This window comes from Chiloscyllium punctatum, chromosome 13, assembly GCF_047496795.1.
Source record: "Chiloscyllium punctatum isolate Juve2018m chromosome 13, sChiPun1.3, whole genome shotgun sequence".
Taxonomy (NCBI): Eukaryota; Metazoa; Chordata; class Chondrichthyes; order Orectolobiformes; family Hemiscylliidae; genus Chiloscyllium; species Chiloscyllium punctatum.
Window position 1 is genome coordinate 95018809 of NC_092751.1, and position 15215 is coordinate 95034023.

The 15215-nt window shown below is 38.5% G+C and overlaps 1 protein-coding gene across 5 annotated transcripts in view; it reads left to right on the forward strand.

Annotated features, from left to right (window-relative positions):
- The window catches only part of lrmda (leucine rich melanocyte differentiation associated), an 891213-nt gene that overhangs the window by 584555 nt on the left and 291443 nt on the right, over positions 1 to 15215 (forward strand). For all 5 annotated transcript variants that reach the window (XM_072583307.1, XM_072583309.1, XM_072583308.1 and 2 more), the window contains one exon: positions 8820 to 8946. In XM_072583307.1, the coding sequence (XP_072439408.1) occupies positions 8820 to 8946 (127 nt within the window). The remainder of the gene's footprint in view (positions 1 to 8819; positions 8947 to 15215) is intronic.

Below are 15215 nucleotides of genomic sequence, written 5' to 3' on the forward strand. Positions count from 1 at the left end.
ACTGTGATGTGATATTGAACTGTATCTAGCAAGCCCAATTTTTCGTTACTGGTTTCTGCTATGATCAGCAATTTCAACCACGGACAAGGAATGGAACAATCAGCCACAATTTTTAATTCAATTGTGCTCCTAACGGACATCTGTTAAGAAGTAAATGATCAATTAGCACACAGGGTTCCTCTGCAGATGATTGGTATTTCTGGTTGCATACCTTTATGCAAATTTATTGAATTATAGTGGAGTTGTCAGTGTAGCACAGTGGTCCAAAACTTTTAAGCACAAGATAACTTTTTGAATTGAGTGCAATCCAAGGTCTACCCCAAAAGAAACATGTGAACAAGGAACAAGAACAGGCTGCTTGGCCTTTTAAACAGGCTTCACCATTCAATAAGATCATGGCTGATCTGATTTCAGCCTCAACTCTACATTCCTGCAATCTTTTATCCCCTTGGTATTCAAGAATCTGTCTACCTAAAAATATTTAAACGACTATGTCCACTGCCTTTTCAGGAAGGGAATTTTAAAGCCACTCAACCCTCTGAGAGAAAGAAATGTATCTTAACTGGGTGACCCTTTACTTTTAAAATGTGACACCTAGTTCTCAATTCTTCCACAAGAGGAAACAACCTTTCCACAGTCAGCTGTCAAGTCCCCTCAGAATCTTGTATGTTTCAATAAAGTCACTCCTGGCTCTTCTGAACTCCAGAGGATATAGGCCTAGCCTATCCAGCCTTTAAACATATGGCAAGCAGTTCATTCCAGATTAGTGTATTATAATAGAAAGAATAAACAGTTTAGTTTTAGTGTTATATAAATGTAAAACCAAACACAGTGTGCCATCACCTTGAACTCTGATTGTAGTTTGAAACTGCTACCTGCATACAGTCTATCAAAAGTGTATTTGTGAGATGTGTGAGATACTGAAATAGATTATCGTTCTTTGGATGTTTTGGTTTATTTTTCTGAGTTTTAAGATGGCGCCAGAGAGTGGTGATACTATACAACAACTTTTCCTGTATTTTGTAACAAAATACACGTGACAATAGATAAATCAAATCAAATCAAACCATAAAGGTATGCGGTGTCAAAGCAAGCTTTCACATTAAAAGCACAGGATAATAATAGTGGATATTTTTCTATAGTTGTGAATCCCCAAAAATCCTTGTCTCTTGATTTGCCTTTCAGCTAAAAATGACTTTGCATGCTAATATCTCCATAGTTAAACATCACACAACACCAGGTTATAGATCAACAGGTTTATTTGGAAATCCTAGCTTTCGGAGCGCTGCTCCTTCATCAAATAGCTGTGGCGCAGCATTAGAAGACACAGAATTTATAGTAAAAGATCACAGTATCATGCATGAAACCGAAATGATTTATTGAACAAACCTAGATTGCTGTTAGGTCTTTCATCTTTTCATACTCTCTCTCTCTCTCTCCCTCACATGCACGCATGCATACACACAAGTCTATAGGGTGAATTTGCATTTGCAGATACATTCTATTTTGTTCAAAAAGCATACAAACTGCAGGCAGTCAATCCAGATAACATTTTATAGATTCCTACTTTGGAAGTAGAACCAGCCTGACTCCAGATTGGGATACAGACAGACTCTAACCTCACACCTTTAATGCATTGTCTGATTTAAGATGTCACTTTTTTTATACATAAAATCATAAGTTATCACAAGAATGTGACTTGAAAGAAGTTCTGAGATTTACATACTAATGAAGCGAAACCTGCAACCCATTCGAAAAGATGAAAGACTTGACAACAGTCTAGGTTTATTCAATATATCATATCAATTGCATGCATGACACTGTGATCTTTTGCTATAAATTCTGTGTCTTATGATCCTGCACCACAGCTACCTGTTGAAGGAGCAGTGCTCCGAAAGCTAGTACTTCCAAATAAACTTGTTGGACTGGTGTTGTGTGATTTTTAACTTTGTCCATCCCAGTCCAACACTGGCATCTCCACATCATAATATTTCCATATCAACTCCACTGCTTTGTAAGTCACATACCTAATGGAATTTGGTTGCTAACCCCCCAACGTCTACTTGAAGAACGGATTTGAGCCAATTTGTTTCTTCGCACCTAATTCCTGAAACCATTTGTTGAATTCCTCTGCTAACATCCTCAAGGCATGCACACAGGTCTGCTGGGTTGAAACATTTTTCTTTATATTTGATTTTTTTTTCTCTCTGGTATTTTCTTTAGACTCAAAATGTATTGGCATTTTATTTTTAAGTTTGGAGGACTGAAAATTAATTTAAATTTGAATGCATTTGCCACACTGATATGCGCTAAATCGCTGTCCTCGCCTGCAGTTCATGGTTTAGCTCGTTCAGTTTTGACATTATGTCTGTAAGGAAATTGAGGTTGAGCAACTGCCCATTGTCTGACATCTTGCTGCATTCTTTGATTGTTAAAAAAGTGATTATTTCAATCACTAGATCTAAAATTCTTTCGAGCATGTTTCCTTAACCACCTCACATCAGCATGGAGGATTAGTTCACCATAGGCGGCATTGAGTTCATCAAGTTAAGGAGTTAAACAACTGATGCTGCAAGGCTGTGGCTCCAGTCAAGGTTCCAATCTTAACAACAACTTACATTACATGCAAAAAGTCCATCCATTACTCCTAATGTTTGTTGGTGTGTTATACAGTGGTAATTGACAATGGAGGGGAAATCTTGCAAAACGCACCAAAGGCCACATTTGTACAAAGCAAGGCTTGTACACAATTAGTTATGATGGAAACTGGTTTCTCAATTCATGCATTTTTTCATTTCATGGTAGATATCTTCAGCCTTTGTGTTCTCAAAGGAGCAAAAGAGTAAGATGATCCTTTTCAGTTATCATGTCCTTAAGAACCATATGAGAATCAGCTGGGTTGTGATGGTGGATTCATCAAACTGCAGTGAGAGCCATTCACAGTCCTTCAGGTCCCGCAGTAGTTGCTGAAAGATGCCTTTGGACAAAGATTCCATTTGTTTTGCCCCTATAGAAGCACAAAATGGTATGCTCTCGATTGCCATGATTAGGTGTTTTTTTCTTGAGATCATGGAATAAAGAGCAGCTTTGGCCATTGCTTCTTTATTACTTCACCATCTGTGAATGATTTCTTGTGTTTGCCCAGAAGATGACCAATGCAGAATGGTCAGTGCAGCTGATTTAGAAAGAAATAGTTATTCCGCTTTCAAATTGTCTTCACACTTCATCCTTCTTCATCCTGTGAAAAAATAACTTATGTGGATTTGTTATAAATTTCCCTTTTAACTTATTGATCTACCTTGGTAACAATATAAAGCAAACACACTTCCGTCTTTTACAATTGAGAACAGAAATGTATTCTGCTATCAGTACATTTTTTAGATGGTCCAGGTTCATTGCTCATCCTCAGCTTGTAATTTGTTCATCACTCTGCCAATGGGAGAGAAAAAATGTCATCTCATTGGGTTCTGGATCTGCAACTGTGGAACAATTAGAGTGTTGCTGCTGCTGCTTTCAAGTGTAGGGGCACGGGAGGTCACTTCTGTGGGTTGTGATTTGTTTCCTGATTTTTATTGCATTGATTTTGGGTATAGGTCATGGCAGCATTCCCTGTCGATTTTCTTCATCCTGTACAGATATATTAGACATGCAGCTGAAGAAAAATATCTGCAGAGAACAGATAGAGAAGCATGACTAGCTGAGATGCTCTTGCAGTGACTCTGCATGGATATGATGGGCTGAGTAGCCTCCTATGTTACTGTAATATACTGATTTCACACATCCATTCCTAGTATATTTCCTATTCATTTGTTTGCATTGCTACCACAAATGTTACTTTATTGTGCAATGACAGTCCATCTGGACCAGACTGAAACACAATTCAACAAACTGATTAGGCCTGTTAAGAGAGTACGCTCTTCTCCAGCCTCATGTCTTGCAGAAGCAGCTGCTGAACAAAGTGCACACGGCAAAGAAAGATGGCTGGGTGGTGAGATTGACTGGCACAGATGTGCATAGTGGGGTAACACAAGCTGGTGATGTCTCTCGCAGTTGATCTTAATACATAGTTGATCGTGGTCTACATGTTAGAGACCATGGGTGTCATGTCACTGGACAGTAATCCAGAATCCCAGGTTAATGTTTTGGATATATGAGTGCACTTCCCACCACAGCAGATTTTGAAACTTGAATTCATTAAAAATCTGGGATTAAAAGCTAGTCTCATGATAATCATGTAACCACTGCGACTGTTGTAAAAACTCAACTGTTTCACTAATGTCTTTTAGGGAAGGAAATCTGCCATCATTACCTGGTCTGGATCCAGATCAGTAGCTATATGGTTGCCTATTTATTGCTGTCTGGGCAATAAATGCTGGCCTAGCCAACATTGTCTAAAACCCATGAATTAATAAAAATGAATACATTTTAACACGGTTTTCTGTGGAGAAAATCACTTTGTTCATGTTGGTTTGAAAACCTAATTTCAAAGAAAAAAAGTTTCCTATTTTATCTAAATAGCAGTTAAGAAGTGTAGGTTTAGCTTAACCTGACCGATGCAGTTGCATCATTTATTTGGATAACTTGTAGTTGATGAGCTATAATATGGGCGGCATGGTGGCTCAGTGGTTAGCACTGCTGCCTCACAGCACCAAGGTCCCAGGTTCATTTCTAGCTTCGGGCGACTGTCTGTGTGGAGTTTGTACATTCTCCCTATGTCTGTGTGGGCTTCCTCCGGGTGCTCCCACAGTCCAGGTCAGGTGAATTGGCCACGCTAAATTGCCCATCGTGTTAGGTGCATTAGTCAGAGGGAAATGGGTCTGGGTTGGTTACTCTTCAGAGGGTTGCTGTGGACTTGTTGGGCTGAAGGGCCTGTTTCCATACTGCACATAATCTAAGCTAATAATATGTCATAGTTCGCTGACAACATAAGAGTGAGGTGAATGGCACTCCCTCACTTATAAACAGAAGCTACAAAGACTAGATTAAAGATAGAAATTTGAAATTTCTGTCTGAAAGGCACCACATTGCTGTTAATTTTACAAAAATGTCATCTCATTATTTGCCTCAAGTAACGTTCTTATATGATAGGTGCTAATTATTGCCAAACAGGATTACACTGGAAATTAACTATTGCACGTGTGGCTTCTTGACTAGACTAGATTGATACTGGGAATGAGCAGATTGGAGAGATTGGCCACATTGGCATATTTCCACTGGAGTTTAGAAAGTGACTTGATTGAAGTGTATAAGACCTTGAATGGTCTTGGTAAGATAGATGTGAACATGAAATTTCCTGTTGTGGATCAGTCCAAAACTAGGGATAGTATTTTAAAATTAGGGGTCACCCATTCCGGTCAGAGATAAGACATGTTTTTCCCCTCTCTGAGAGTTATGTGATTTTGCTTCAGAAGGAGTTGGGGGCAGGGTCATTGAATATTTTTAAGGGCAATGTAGGTGGATTCTTGTTAGACAAGTGAAACAGGGTTATTGGGAAATAATGGGAATGTGAATTTGGAACACAACAGATCAACTGTGACCTTATCGATTTGACTTGATTTATTGTTGTCACATGTACCTAGGTACAGTGAAAAGTTTTGTTTTGCAAGCAGTACAGTATTGAATGGCAAAACAGGCTCAGGGGATCAAATGATCTATCTATCTCTCTTTCAGTTTCGTATGCTTGTATTTTATTTCTTTGATTTTTAATTGAGATTTTTAAAAGAAAAAATTGAATTAAAACCTTTTGCTTTTCTTCCTCCCTCTGTTAATCCAGTCTATTTTTCTTGTATTTCTTTCCTTTTTGGCATTAATTTAATTTAGTTGGTTAAGGAGGTGCACAGTTGACAGTTTCTTGCCCTGTTTGCTTAAGCCTCATAGGTCCTGTTTCTCATTACAATGTTATCAATTCATACCTGTCAGCAAATTGCAACACAAAGTTTCATTATCATTAAATAGAGAAAGCCAAATCTTATGATTTGTTGCTCTGCTATTACAAATTACGATCTGAAATATTATCTCTCAAGCCATATGATCATCTTAAGACATACAATCTGGAGCAAACTGAACAGTTTAAAACTTTTAAGATCGATATTTGGCAAAGATTTCAGAAGAACATTTGGTTATAATGGTGCCATATCAAACATAAGGAGTGAAAAATGAATTAACTTAAGCTGTTGCTTTGAGCAGAACTTTAATCAGACTTCAGTGTGAACTGGGAGTAGAAGTAGATCGCGTGACCCTCCAAGCCTGCTCCGCCACACACTAAGTCGTGCCTGAACAGTTTGTTTTGAGTTCGATACTCCTGTCTACCCCACAATAACTTTTGATTCCTTTGGCTAACAAGAATCAACCTAACCCTGCCTTGAAATTATTCAGTGTCTTTATTGGGTTTTTCTGCAGTTGCATCATTAATTTGAATAACTTTTAATTGCTGAGATATAATATGACTGCTTTCCCCTTTTGATGTTAATGACTTTGGCATCTCTCACAGAGGTAGCAAGTCTGCCTCTGATTTGGGAGATACGATTTATATTGCATTGAATGGCATGAGTATCTAATTTAGACTGACACCTCAGCTGCGGGAGTGCTGCACAGTTTGATGGTGGCACCATTCAGAAGAATCATTAAATAGAGGCTTATTATGCTTCACTGGGGTCACATACTGAAAATCAAGCCCCATTATTCTCTGATTCATTGAACGTTAATGATTTTGAAGAATATGCAGAACTCCCCAATTGACCGACCTCCCGGTTGACAAACAGCATAGAACTGGTTTCTGTACTTAACAAAGATTTATTGCAAATACATAAACAATTATGAACTATTGACATATAACTCTATTTTGTTAAAACTATAACCCCCTTATAAACTCTCCCTCTACACATATGCAGGCAGACAAAGACAGGTTAAAAGCATGGGTATTTTGAATGGAGACAGAAACAATTCAGTGGTCCCTGTCCGCAGGGCTTGCTGAGATGGTTCTTGTGCTAATCAGACTTCTGCTTTTCAGTCTGTACTTATGTACCTTTGTGCCTAAGATGGTGCTGTAATGTGGCAACTGTAAACCTTTCACTGTACTCATTTGAGTATATGTGACAATAAAGATAATTCTAATTCTGTTCAATCATCCTTCTCCTGATACTTCCATCTTTTTGCACTGATTCCACTTTTGAAAATCCTTGTCTTATAGCTTTCTGTGACTGATAAGGAGAAATAAACTGGCTATCTTCAGGCTTGAGATGCATTTTATTGCAGAGTGAAAACAGTGCCTTCTCCCCAGATGTCTGATGCTTTTTGCCAAAACACCCACACTATGTCCCCCAAAGCTGTTAAGCTTCCTTAGAGCTAACTGTATACCTGCTGGCAGGTAGAAGGTCTTCGTCATCAATAACTGGTCACTATCCACAAACCAATCAGCTAATTGTTGCTATCCAAGGCCCCAGTGCCCTTTACATCGTGATCTTAACATGATATATACTTTGTTTAGGTCTTTACAGGTCTCTTCATTTGCCTTCTTGGTTAAAATACCCTTCAGTGCTACTTGGGAGGAATTCATTTTTTTTCGAGTCCTGGTTAAAATTTTCTTAGCCAGCGCAATTCTGAACAAATGATCATCTGGTCATTATATTGGTACTGTTTGTGAGCTGTGCACTGTTTGGTTGGAGCATCTGTTCCCTGGTATCTCAATAATGACTACACTTCAAAAGCTCTTCATAACCACAATACATTCTTAGATATTCTGATGAAGTGAAACCAGATAATAAATAATGAAAGATTTTAAAATCGTATTTATGTCTTGTGTCTCAAATTCTAAGATATGTCTTACATTCTCTGTTGCAGCCACACTTGGACTATTATGTATACTTTTGGTCACCACATTATAGGAAGCATGTGGAAGTTTTGGAAAGGGTTCGGAGGAGATTTACTTTGATATTGCCTGGTATGAGGGAAGGCCTTATGTGGAAAGGATGAAGGACTTGAGGCTGTTTTTGTTGGAGAGAAGGTGGTTGAGAGGTGACTTAATTGAGGCATACAAGATAATCAGAGGGTTAGGTAGGGTGGACAGTGAGAGCTTTTTTCCTCGGATGGTGGTGGCTAGCACGAGAGGGCATAGCTTTAAGTTGAGGGGTGATAGATAGGACAGATGTCAGAGGTACTTTCTTTATTCGGAGAGTAATACGGGCATGGAACGCACTGTCAGCAACAGTAGTAGACTCGCCAGCTTTAAGGCGTTTAAATGGTCATTGGATAGCCATATGAACAAATATGGAATTGTGTACATTAAATGGGCTGCCAGATTGGTTTCACAGGTCCTCACAATGTTGAGGGTTGAAGGGCCTGTACTGCACTATATTGTTCTAACTCCATTTGGTGGTTTTTATCCTTTTTTATGCTACAATGAAATGTTTTTTGTTTGGTGTGTAGGACAGGCTGATCATACCATACCAAGATTATACAGTGATTGAATAGAGTGAGGAATTACAAAGTTAAGGATGCAAAGAAGGTGCATAAAAAGCACCTGAAGAAGAAGCAGTGCTTTGAAAACTAGTGCCTCCAAATAACCCTGTTGGACTATAACCTGGTGTGTGATTTTTAACATGAACAGCAAGATCAACATTTGATTTGAAATTTGAGAGGTGTCTGCAGAAGACTACTAGCAGTAGAAGCCTGAACTTAGTTTGTAATTGTTAACTCCATTTTGTTGTTTTTAATTGTTTTATTCAATTCCATACCCCGTTCTTTCGATAATGTTATTGGTCAACAACATTATTTGAAAATATTATTATTAACCAAAAATTCTCTTATATTTTCCTTATCAGATATTTCATTCTTCACAAATTGCCAAAACTGAAGTTCCTAGATGCAAGGAAAGTTACGATAAAGGAATATAAGGAAGCAGCAGCCAGAGGTGCCTTCATGAAAGTGGTGAAACCCAAAGATGATCTGGTAAGGCAGCAATTAAAGACCCAAACGTGCAATCTTCGTGTTGCTGAAATAGTCATGAATACAAAACACAGGAAAGAAAAATGTCTTTTATATAGCTTTCTTAACGTAATTTATACTTTGTTAATCTAGGAGTTCCTAATTGCAAACTGTATGCATATAAAACTGGATGTGTGCAACTATTTTACCTCTTTTAACTATGTTTTTTGTTCAGCTAGTAAATTTAAATCCTAGTTACCTTTTAAAGAAGTACGTCTCTAGTTCTAACATGTCCATCTATCATTATTGCAACTTGTTTACATATTGTTTTCTTTTCAAAGCGTTGGCAGTTTACACTTTGTGATCACTGATATATTAAAAAATCTCCTGTAAAGTTGAAAGCTTTAATCACATAGGGGAGTTTCTAATGACCAGATTTTGACCTCATTTCATTTGCGTCAGTATAGATCAAAGTGGACTGGGCTGTCCGATTCTAGTAGTGTTGCAGGGTGTGACAGCACTTCACATTAAGATGACAGCTCAAGTGCAGGACAGTCAATTGCTCAATTATATCCTGGGCCTGTAATTATTCCTCTCTGTTTTTGCAAAGCCTGCATTTGTCATTCCATTGACATAATTTACCTTATGACCACCTCGCTAACATTTTGGTTGCAACCATGGCTGGAGAGCTTCGGAGTTAGTTTCTTTCCGTTTTGAAATTGATGAGGTCTGATATAGCATCCACAATAACCTCTGCAGGGCATGTATAAGACTGTGTTTAATTGCCTTCATCATTCCGATTGTCTGCTGACCAAAAGTGCAGGTCACCAATTACTGCAGCTGTGGCCAGATCTGCAGATAATTGGATTTTTTGTTGCAGAGCTGATGGCATAATTGGATATTTTTGTTATTTATTTTCAAGCTTTGAAGTTCTTCATTTTGGGAGACATTATGGCATTCATGAAGTGAAAGGATATTTTTATGTCAATTCGTGTTTTTTGAATATAGCATTTGAAAATCAAAGTAGTTGACAGCAATCTTGTGATTATCCAACACCTAGCCTATGAACCAGAACTTGTATGAACATACTGAAGATCATGTTTATTTTGAGTCCAGTTACATTGCAACTCAATGAAAACATGGCAGCATAACCGCGCACAAACACAGAAATTGTTGGAAAAGCTCAGCAGCTCAGACCCTTCCTCAGACCCACAGCATAATCATGCTTCAGGTTCCAGTCTATTCTAGAACATAGCCTTTTAAGTCTCTTCAGAAAGTTACCTTACAATGCTTTACCTTAGTATGATGTGGTATACAATTAGTGCCAAGGAAGATTATAAAATTATTTGGATTTTTGTTTACAAATTGACTGCTTTTGCTTCCTGTTTGGGGAAAAAAAATCATGCAGGATAAATGACCAGGTGGTGTAGATTTATGGTGAGGAGATATGAGGAATACATCTTTCCTCAGAGTGGTGAAAAATTGGAATTCACTCCCTGTAAGTCCTGAAAAATTGAATTATAATAGTTCGGCAGTTGTTTATGACCAGCACAGACTCAATGGGCCCGAAGGCCTTTTACTGTGCTGTAGGCTTCTGCGACTCTATGGCTCATCCCAATTTACATTTCCAAACCTATGGGAAGGCTTTGAATTGAAAGCAGAGGCATGGTACAAGAGCTAGTTTTTGGAAATACATTATATCCTGTTTTGCCTCATGTTCCAAACTTCAGAATTGATATATACCCCAACAAGTCTTTACACACTTCCATATTTGCAATCAAACTATATCTAAAATGTGACTGGGGTTATGAATGCCTGGACACCTGTTTTCTCCTGGCAGTCAGGCAAAATAATAGAATTCTTGTTGGCTACATTATGCATTCTCTAATGGTAACTTCAATAAACCCCTTCTACCCGAGAATATATAACACCAGGCAGTATAATTTGCTCCTTAGAAGCCTAAATGTTTGTGCATTGTCAATTTTGTAGGAAAAGCGCAATGGAACATTGCTCCTTGGAACCTAAAAGCCAAGGCTGTAGTGGGCCTTTTGAGATGGTTAACCTTGTAATGTTGAAAACATTTATCTCAGAACCATTAGAATAGGAAGGATCTTAAAGACTGTTGAGTATTGCATTGAAATTGATACTGGCATTGAGTAATACAACCGAAGCAACTTTAGGTGTTTCCTCAGAATCAGTGCCACTGTGCAAGTTGACCAGGTACAAGTATTGCACCGTCCAATAATATCCAAGAATATGTTGAAAGTAAATGGAAGTGATTAATACTAATGCTGAAGATGGTGTCGCTCAGGAATTGGAAAGCAAATCCTAAGATAAAGTTGTGATAGAATAGTGAGTCAATGTTTGTCAGAAAGCCCAAGGTCCCACTGCATTGACTGAAAGCAGATACTCTGTCAGACAGCAAGCTCCCAGGCAGGAATTTACTTATGGTGGCTGTAGTGAGTGTAACAGTTAATCCCGAACCCTAGAATCCCTACAGTGTGGAAACAGGCTCTTTGGCCCAACAAGTCCACACCAACCCTCTGAAGAGTATCCCACCCAAACCCAATCCCCATTACTCTGATTAATGCACCTAACCTACACATCCCTGAACACTATGGGCAATTTAACATGGCCAATTCACCTAACCTGCACATCTTTGGACTATGGGAGGAAACCCATGCAGACATGGGGAGAATGTGAAAACTCCACACAGACAGTCTCCCGAGGTTGGAATCGCTCCCGGGTCCCTGGTGCCGTGAGGCAGCAGTGTTAATCACTGAGTCACCATGCCGCTCTGTTTGACAGAAATAAACAGGAGTGACAGAGGTTCTGTTAACTCTGAGAGCTGGCTCTTAGGAAGCTGGACCAGTGTCAGGTATCATGCATATGTAAATAAAGGCAGACTTGGTGATGGTATACCACCCTGGCCTCTGTGGAGTGATTTTAGGTGCCATTCAATGAACTGATAATAGGACAGCTGTTCCATGTAGCATGGTGTTTGGGCTATCAGAGCTGCCAACCTATTCACAGCCTAATCAAAGGCACACTGGAAGGCCAAGTAAGTATTTATAGAATCATAGAATCATAGAATTTCACCTTATAGAGGGAGGCCATTCGACTCATTGTGACTGTACAAGCTCCCAAAAGAGCTACCCAGCTGGCCCATTCACCAGTCATATCTCCATAGCCCTCTATATTTGTCACTTCCAAATACATATCCAGCTCCCTTTTGAAACCATGTATGGAATCCGTCTCCACTATTTTTCCAGGAAGTGCATTCCAAATCCTAACAAATCTCTGAGTAAATAAGTTTCTCCTTAATTCTTTTAAGATTTAAAGACCAGGTAGACAGTCCCAGTGATCAGTGAATTTGGAGCCACAAAGGTAACCATTGTCACTGATCCACAGAGTGGCTTGAAAGGAATATTCCCCAGGAATATTCATTCTATGTTTCTATGGGCTATGAGATACCGTCGCAATTTACCTAAGTTTCCCTATATCTGCTGACACTGTAGACTGCCAGGAGAAAGTGAGGAATTGCAGATGCTGGAGATCAGAGTCAAAAAGTGTGATGCTAGAAAAGCATAGCCAGTCAAGCAGCATCCGAGGAGCAGGAAAGTTTATGTTTCAAGCATAAGCTCCTGATAAAAAGCTTATGCTCGAAACATCAATTCTCCTGCTTCTTGAATGCTGCTGAGCCGACTGTGCTTTTCCAGCACCACACTTTTTTTGACTGTAGACTGCCAGTGGAGTCCAAAAGTGGCTCTTAACTTAGCAAAGAATTAGTTATACTATTACTGTTTCCATGTCTGGGAATATGTCATGGTGGTTTTTCAGCTTGGCTCCACTTTGGTGTTGAAATCCAGCCCATAGAAACATAGAATGAATACACCACAAAAGAAGACTATTTGGGCCATTGTGTCTGAACTTGGACTCTAAGTCTCATTCCCTCACCTTTTCATTATTGCCCTGTATATCTTTCCTCTTCAGGTGATTCTGCAGTTCTCTGTTGAAACCCACAATTTAGTCTGCCTTCACTGCACTCTTAACTGGTACATTCCAGGTCCTAACCACTCAATATGTTAAAAATGTTTTTCCTTATGTTGTCAAAGTTTCTTGCCATTTTCCATTAAATACATGTCTTCTGGTTCCCAATTCAATCCACCAACTCTCCCTATATCCTCTACCTAATTTGGACACTTCAATCAATTTCCTTTCAACCTTTTCTAAGGACAATAACCACATGATCTGTCTGCATTAGCCTTTATCCCTGGGAGAATTCTAGCAAATCTATTCTAAAGTGTTCACACTCATTTACAGGGGACAATAGCCCAGCTGAGACCAAACAAGTGAATTTTCATGGTTCTTCATGATCTCCATATACTTTTGATTTCTGGGTCTCTAGTTGTAAAGCCCAGTATGCCATATGCTTTTTTTCGCTACTTTCTCAACCTGCCCTGTGACATTGAGCAAACTTACTCATAAACACAGCTCCTGGATCTCCCGGTTCCTGCACCTACTTTAGAATTGTATTCTTTATGCTATATAGCCTTTCTTCATTCATCTCAGCAAGTGCATTGCTTCATTCACATTTCCCTGTGTTAAATTTCATCTGCCATGTACATATCTGCCCATTTCCCCAATCTGTTTACATCCTCTTGAAAGCAAGCGAAAAGCACCTGTTTCCCTCTGTACCAACATCACATGTTGCCTCCCAAATCCTCAAACTATTTATTTACTTGGGCAATGTCTCACTCTGGATGTAATCTCTCCTTCCTGGCCATGCAAAGGTTATTCTAATCCTAAAATAACTCCAATGATCCTATAATCACTGCTCCCTAAATATTCTTCAACTGACACATGACTCACCTCATTCCACACAACCAGTTTCAGCATTGACTGTGTCCTCATTTGGCCAGAAACATACTGATGTTGAAATTCAGAAAGTGTTCTCCTTTTCTACCCTTTATTATCCCAGACTTTATTTGAATAATTAAAGGCCTCCATTATAATTTCTCTTAGTATTTTGTTCATCTTGTGGCTTCCTGGCTGATTTCCTCCTCCATATCTTTCCATTAGTTAATTGCTAATAGGATAAACTCAGTAGGGAAATGGTCCCTCACTTATTTCTGAATTTTGATAGAAAGGCAATGCATCTATGGTATTGTCAGAGGATGCCGCTGATAGGAACCAGTTACAGATTTTTCTCCTTTACACATCTGCCACAAATCCAGTAGACCATAAGTTTTTTTTGAGACACCACTGATGAAAAATACAAATATCTGGATTTCTTTCTTTTCCACGATGCAGACGAGACATCCTACCTTAAAGCAATTTCACCTTCCTGTCTGATTACCATTCCAAGGAAACTTTCTTGCGTCAATACAGAGAGATGTGAAATTTTGATTTTTTTTGTCTTTTCCTGATTTGACCATGAAAAGATATTTTGATAAGCGCATTAATCTACTCAGTAAGTAGTCAAACATAGCATCTTCATTTTTGATCCTAATCTAATGGATTACTTGTACACAAGTTTCTTGCACTTAATCTAAATCGAACATACAATTGTTGATTACTCTATAGTCACAGTTAAATATTTTGAAGATAGTTTATGTTCCTAATGGGGCAAGGAGGGAAAGGGAAGTAGCATGATCTTTATTCTTAATTGAATCAGGGCACATCAGATAGAATTAAATATTTGGTACAGCTTCTCTAGATTAGATTTAGAATTAGAATTAGAATTGATAGCAAGGAAAGGTCACCTGATTGCTTGACTCCATTTAGCTTCAAAAGCATTGTCTTTCCTCGCTGTTGTTTTTAAGGTAAAGTATTCATTCTCTATATACTAGAAATCTATGATTGAATGTTGCAACAATGTGACAGTTTGGTCTAAACTAGTAAACAATGTTTTTCAGGCGGCTATGGGATGGGCAGATAGGGATTGATAATAATGGGAGGGTATCTTCACAAGTTATTCATGCTGAAGATTGGCATAATTCATGTTGATTATTGCGCTGATGGTAAGGAATTTGGGGTTTCCACAAATGTCTTTGCTTATTGTGCAACATTTGTTTTGTCTGAAGATATCACAGTCTGCCTGGACATACAAATTTACTGTCGCCTTTTAGCATGTCTTAATTTAGCCTAACTGTGTTTCCACATTATATTTATGCGAATGAATGCAATTAACGTAGTCTTATTGTATGAAGAGATAACATGACAATGCCATTCTAAATTTTGAATAAAATTCTATTTCTATGCCATGGATCTGATGTTAAAATATAATTATA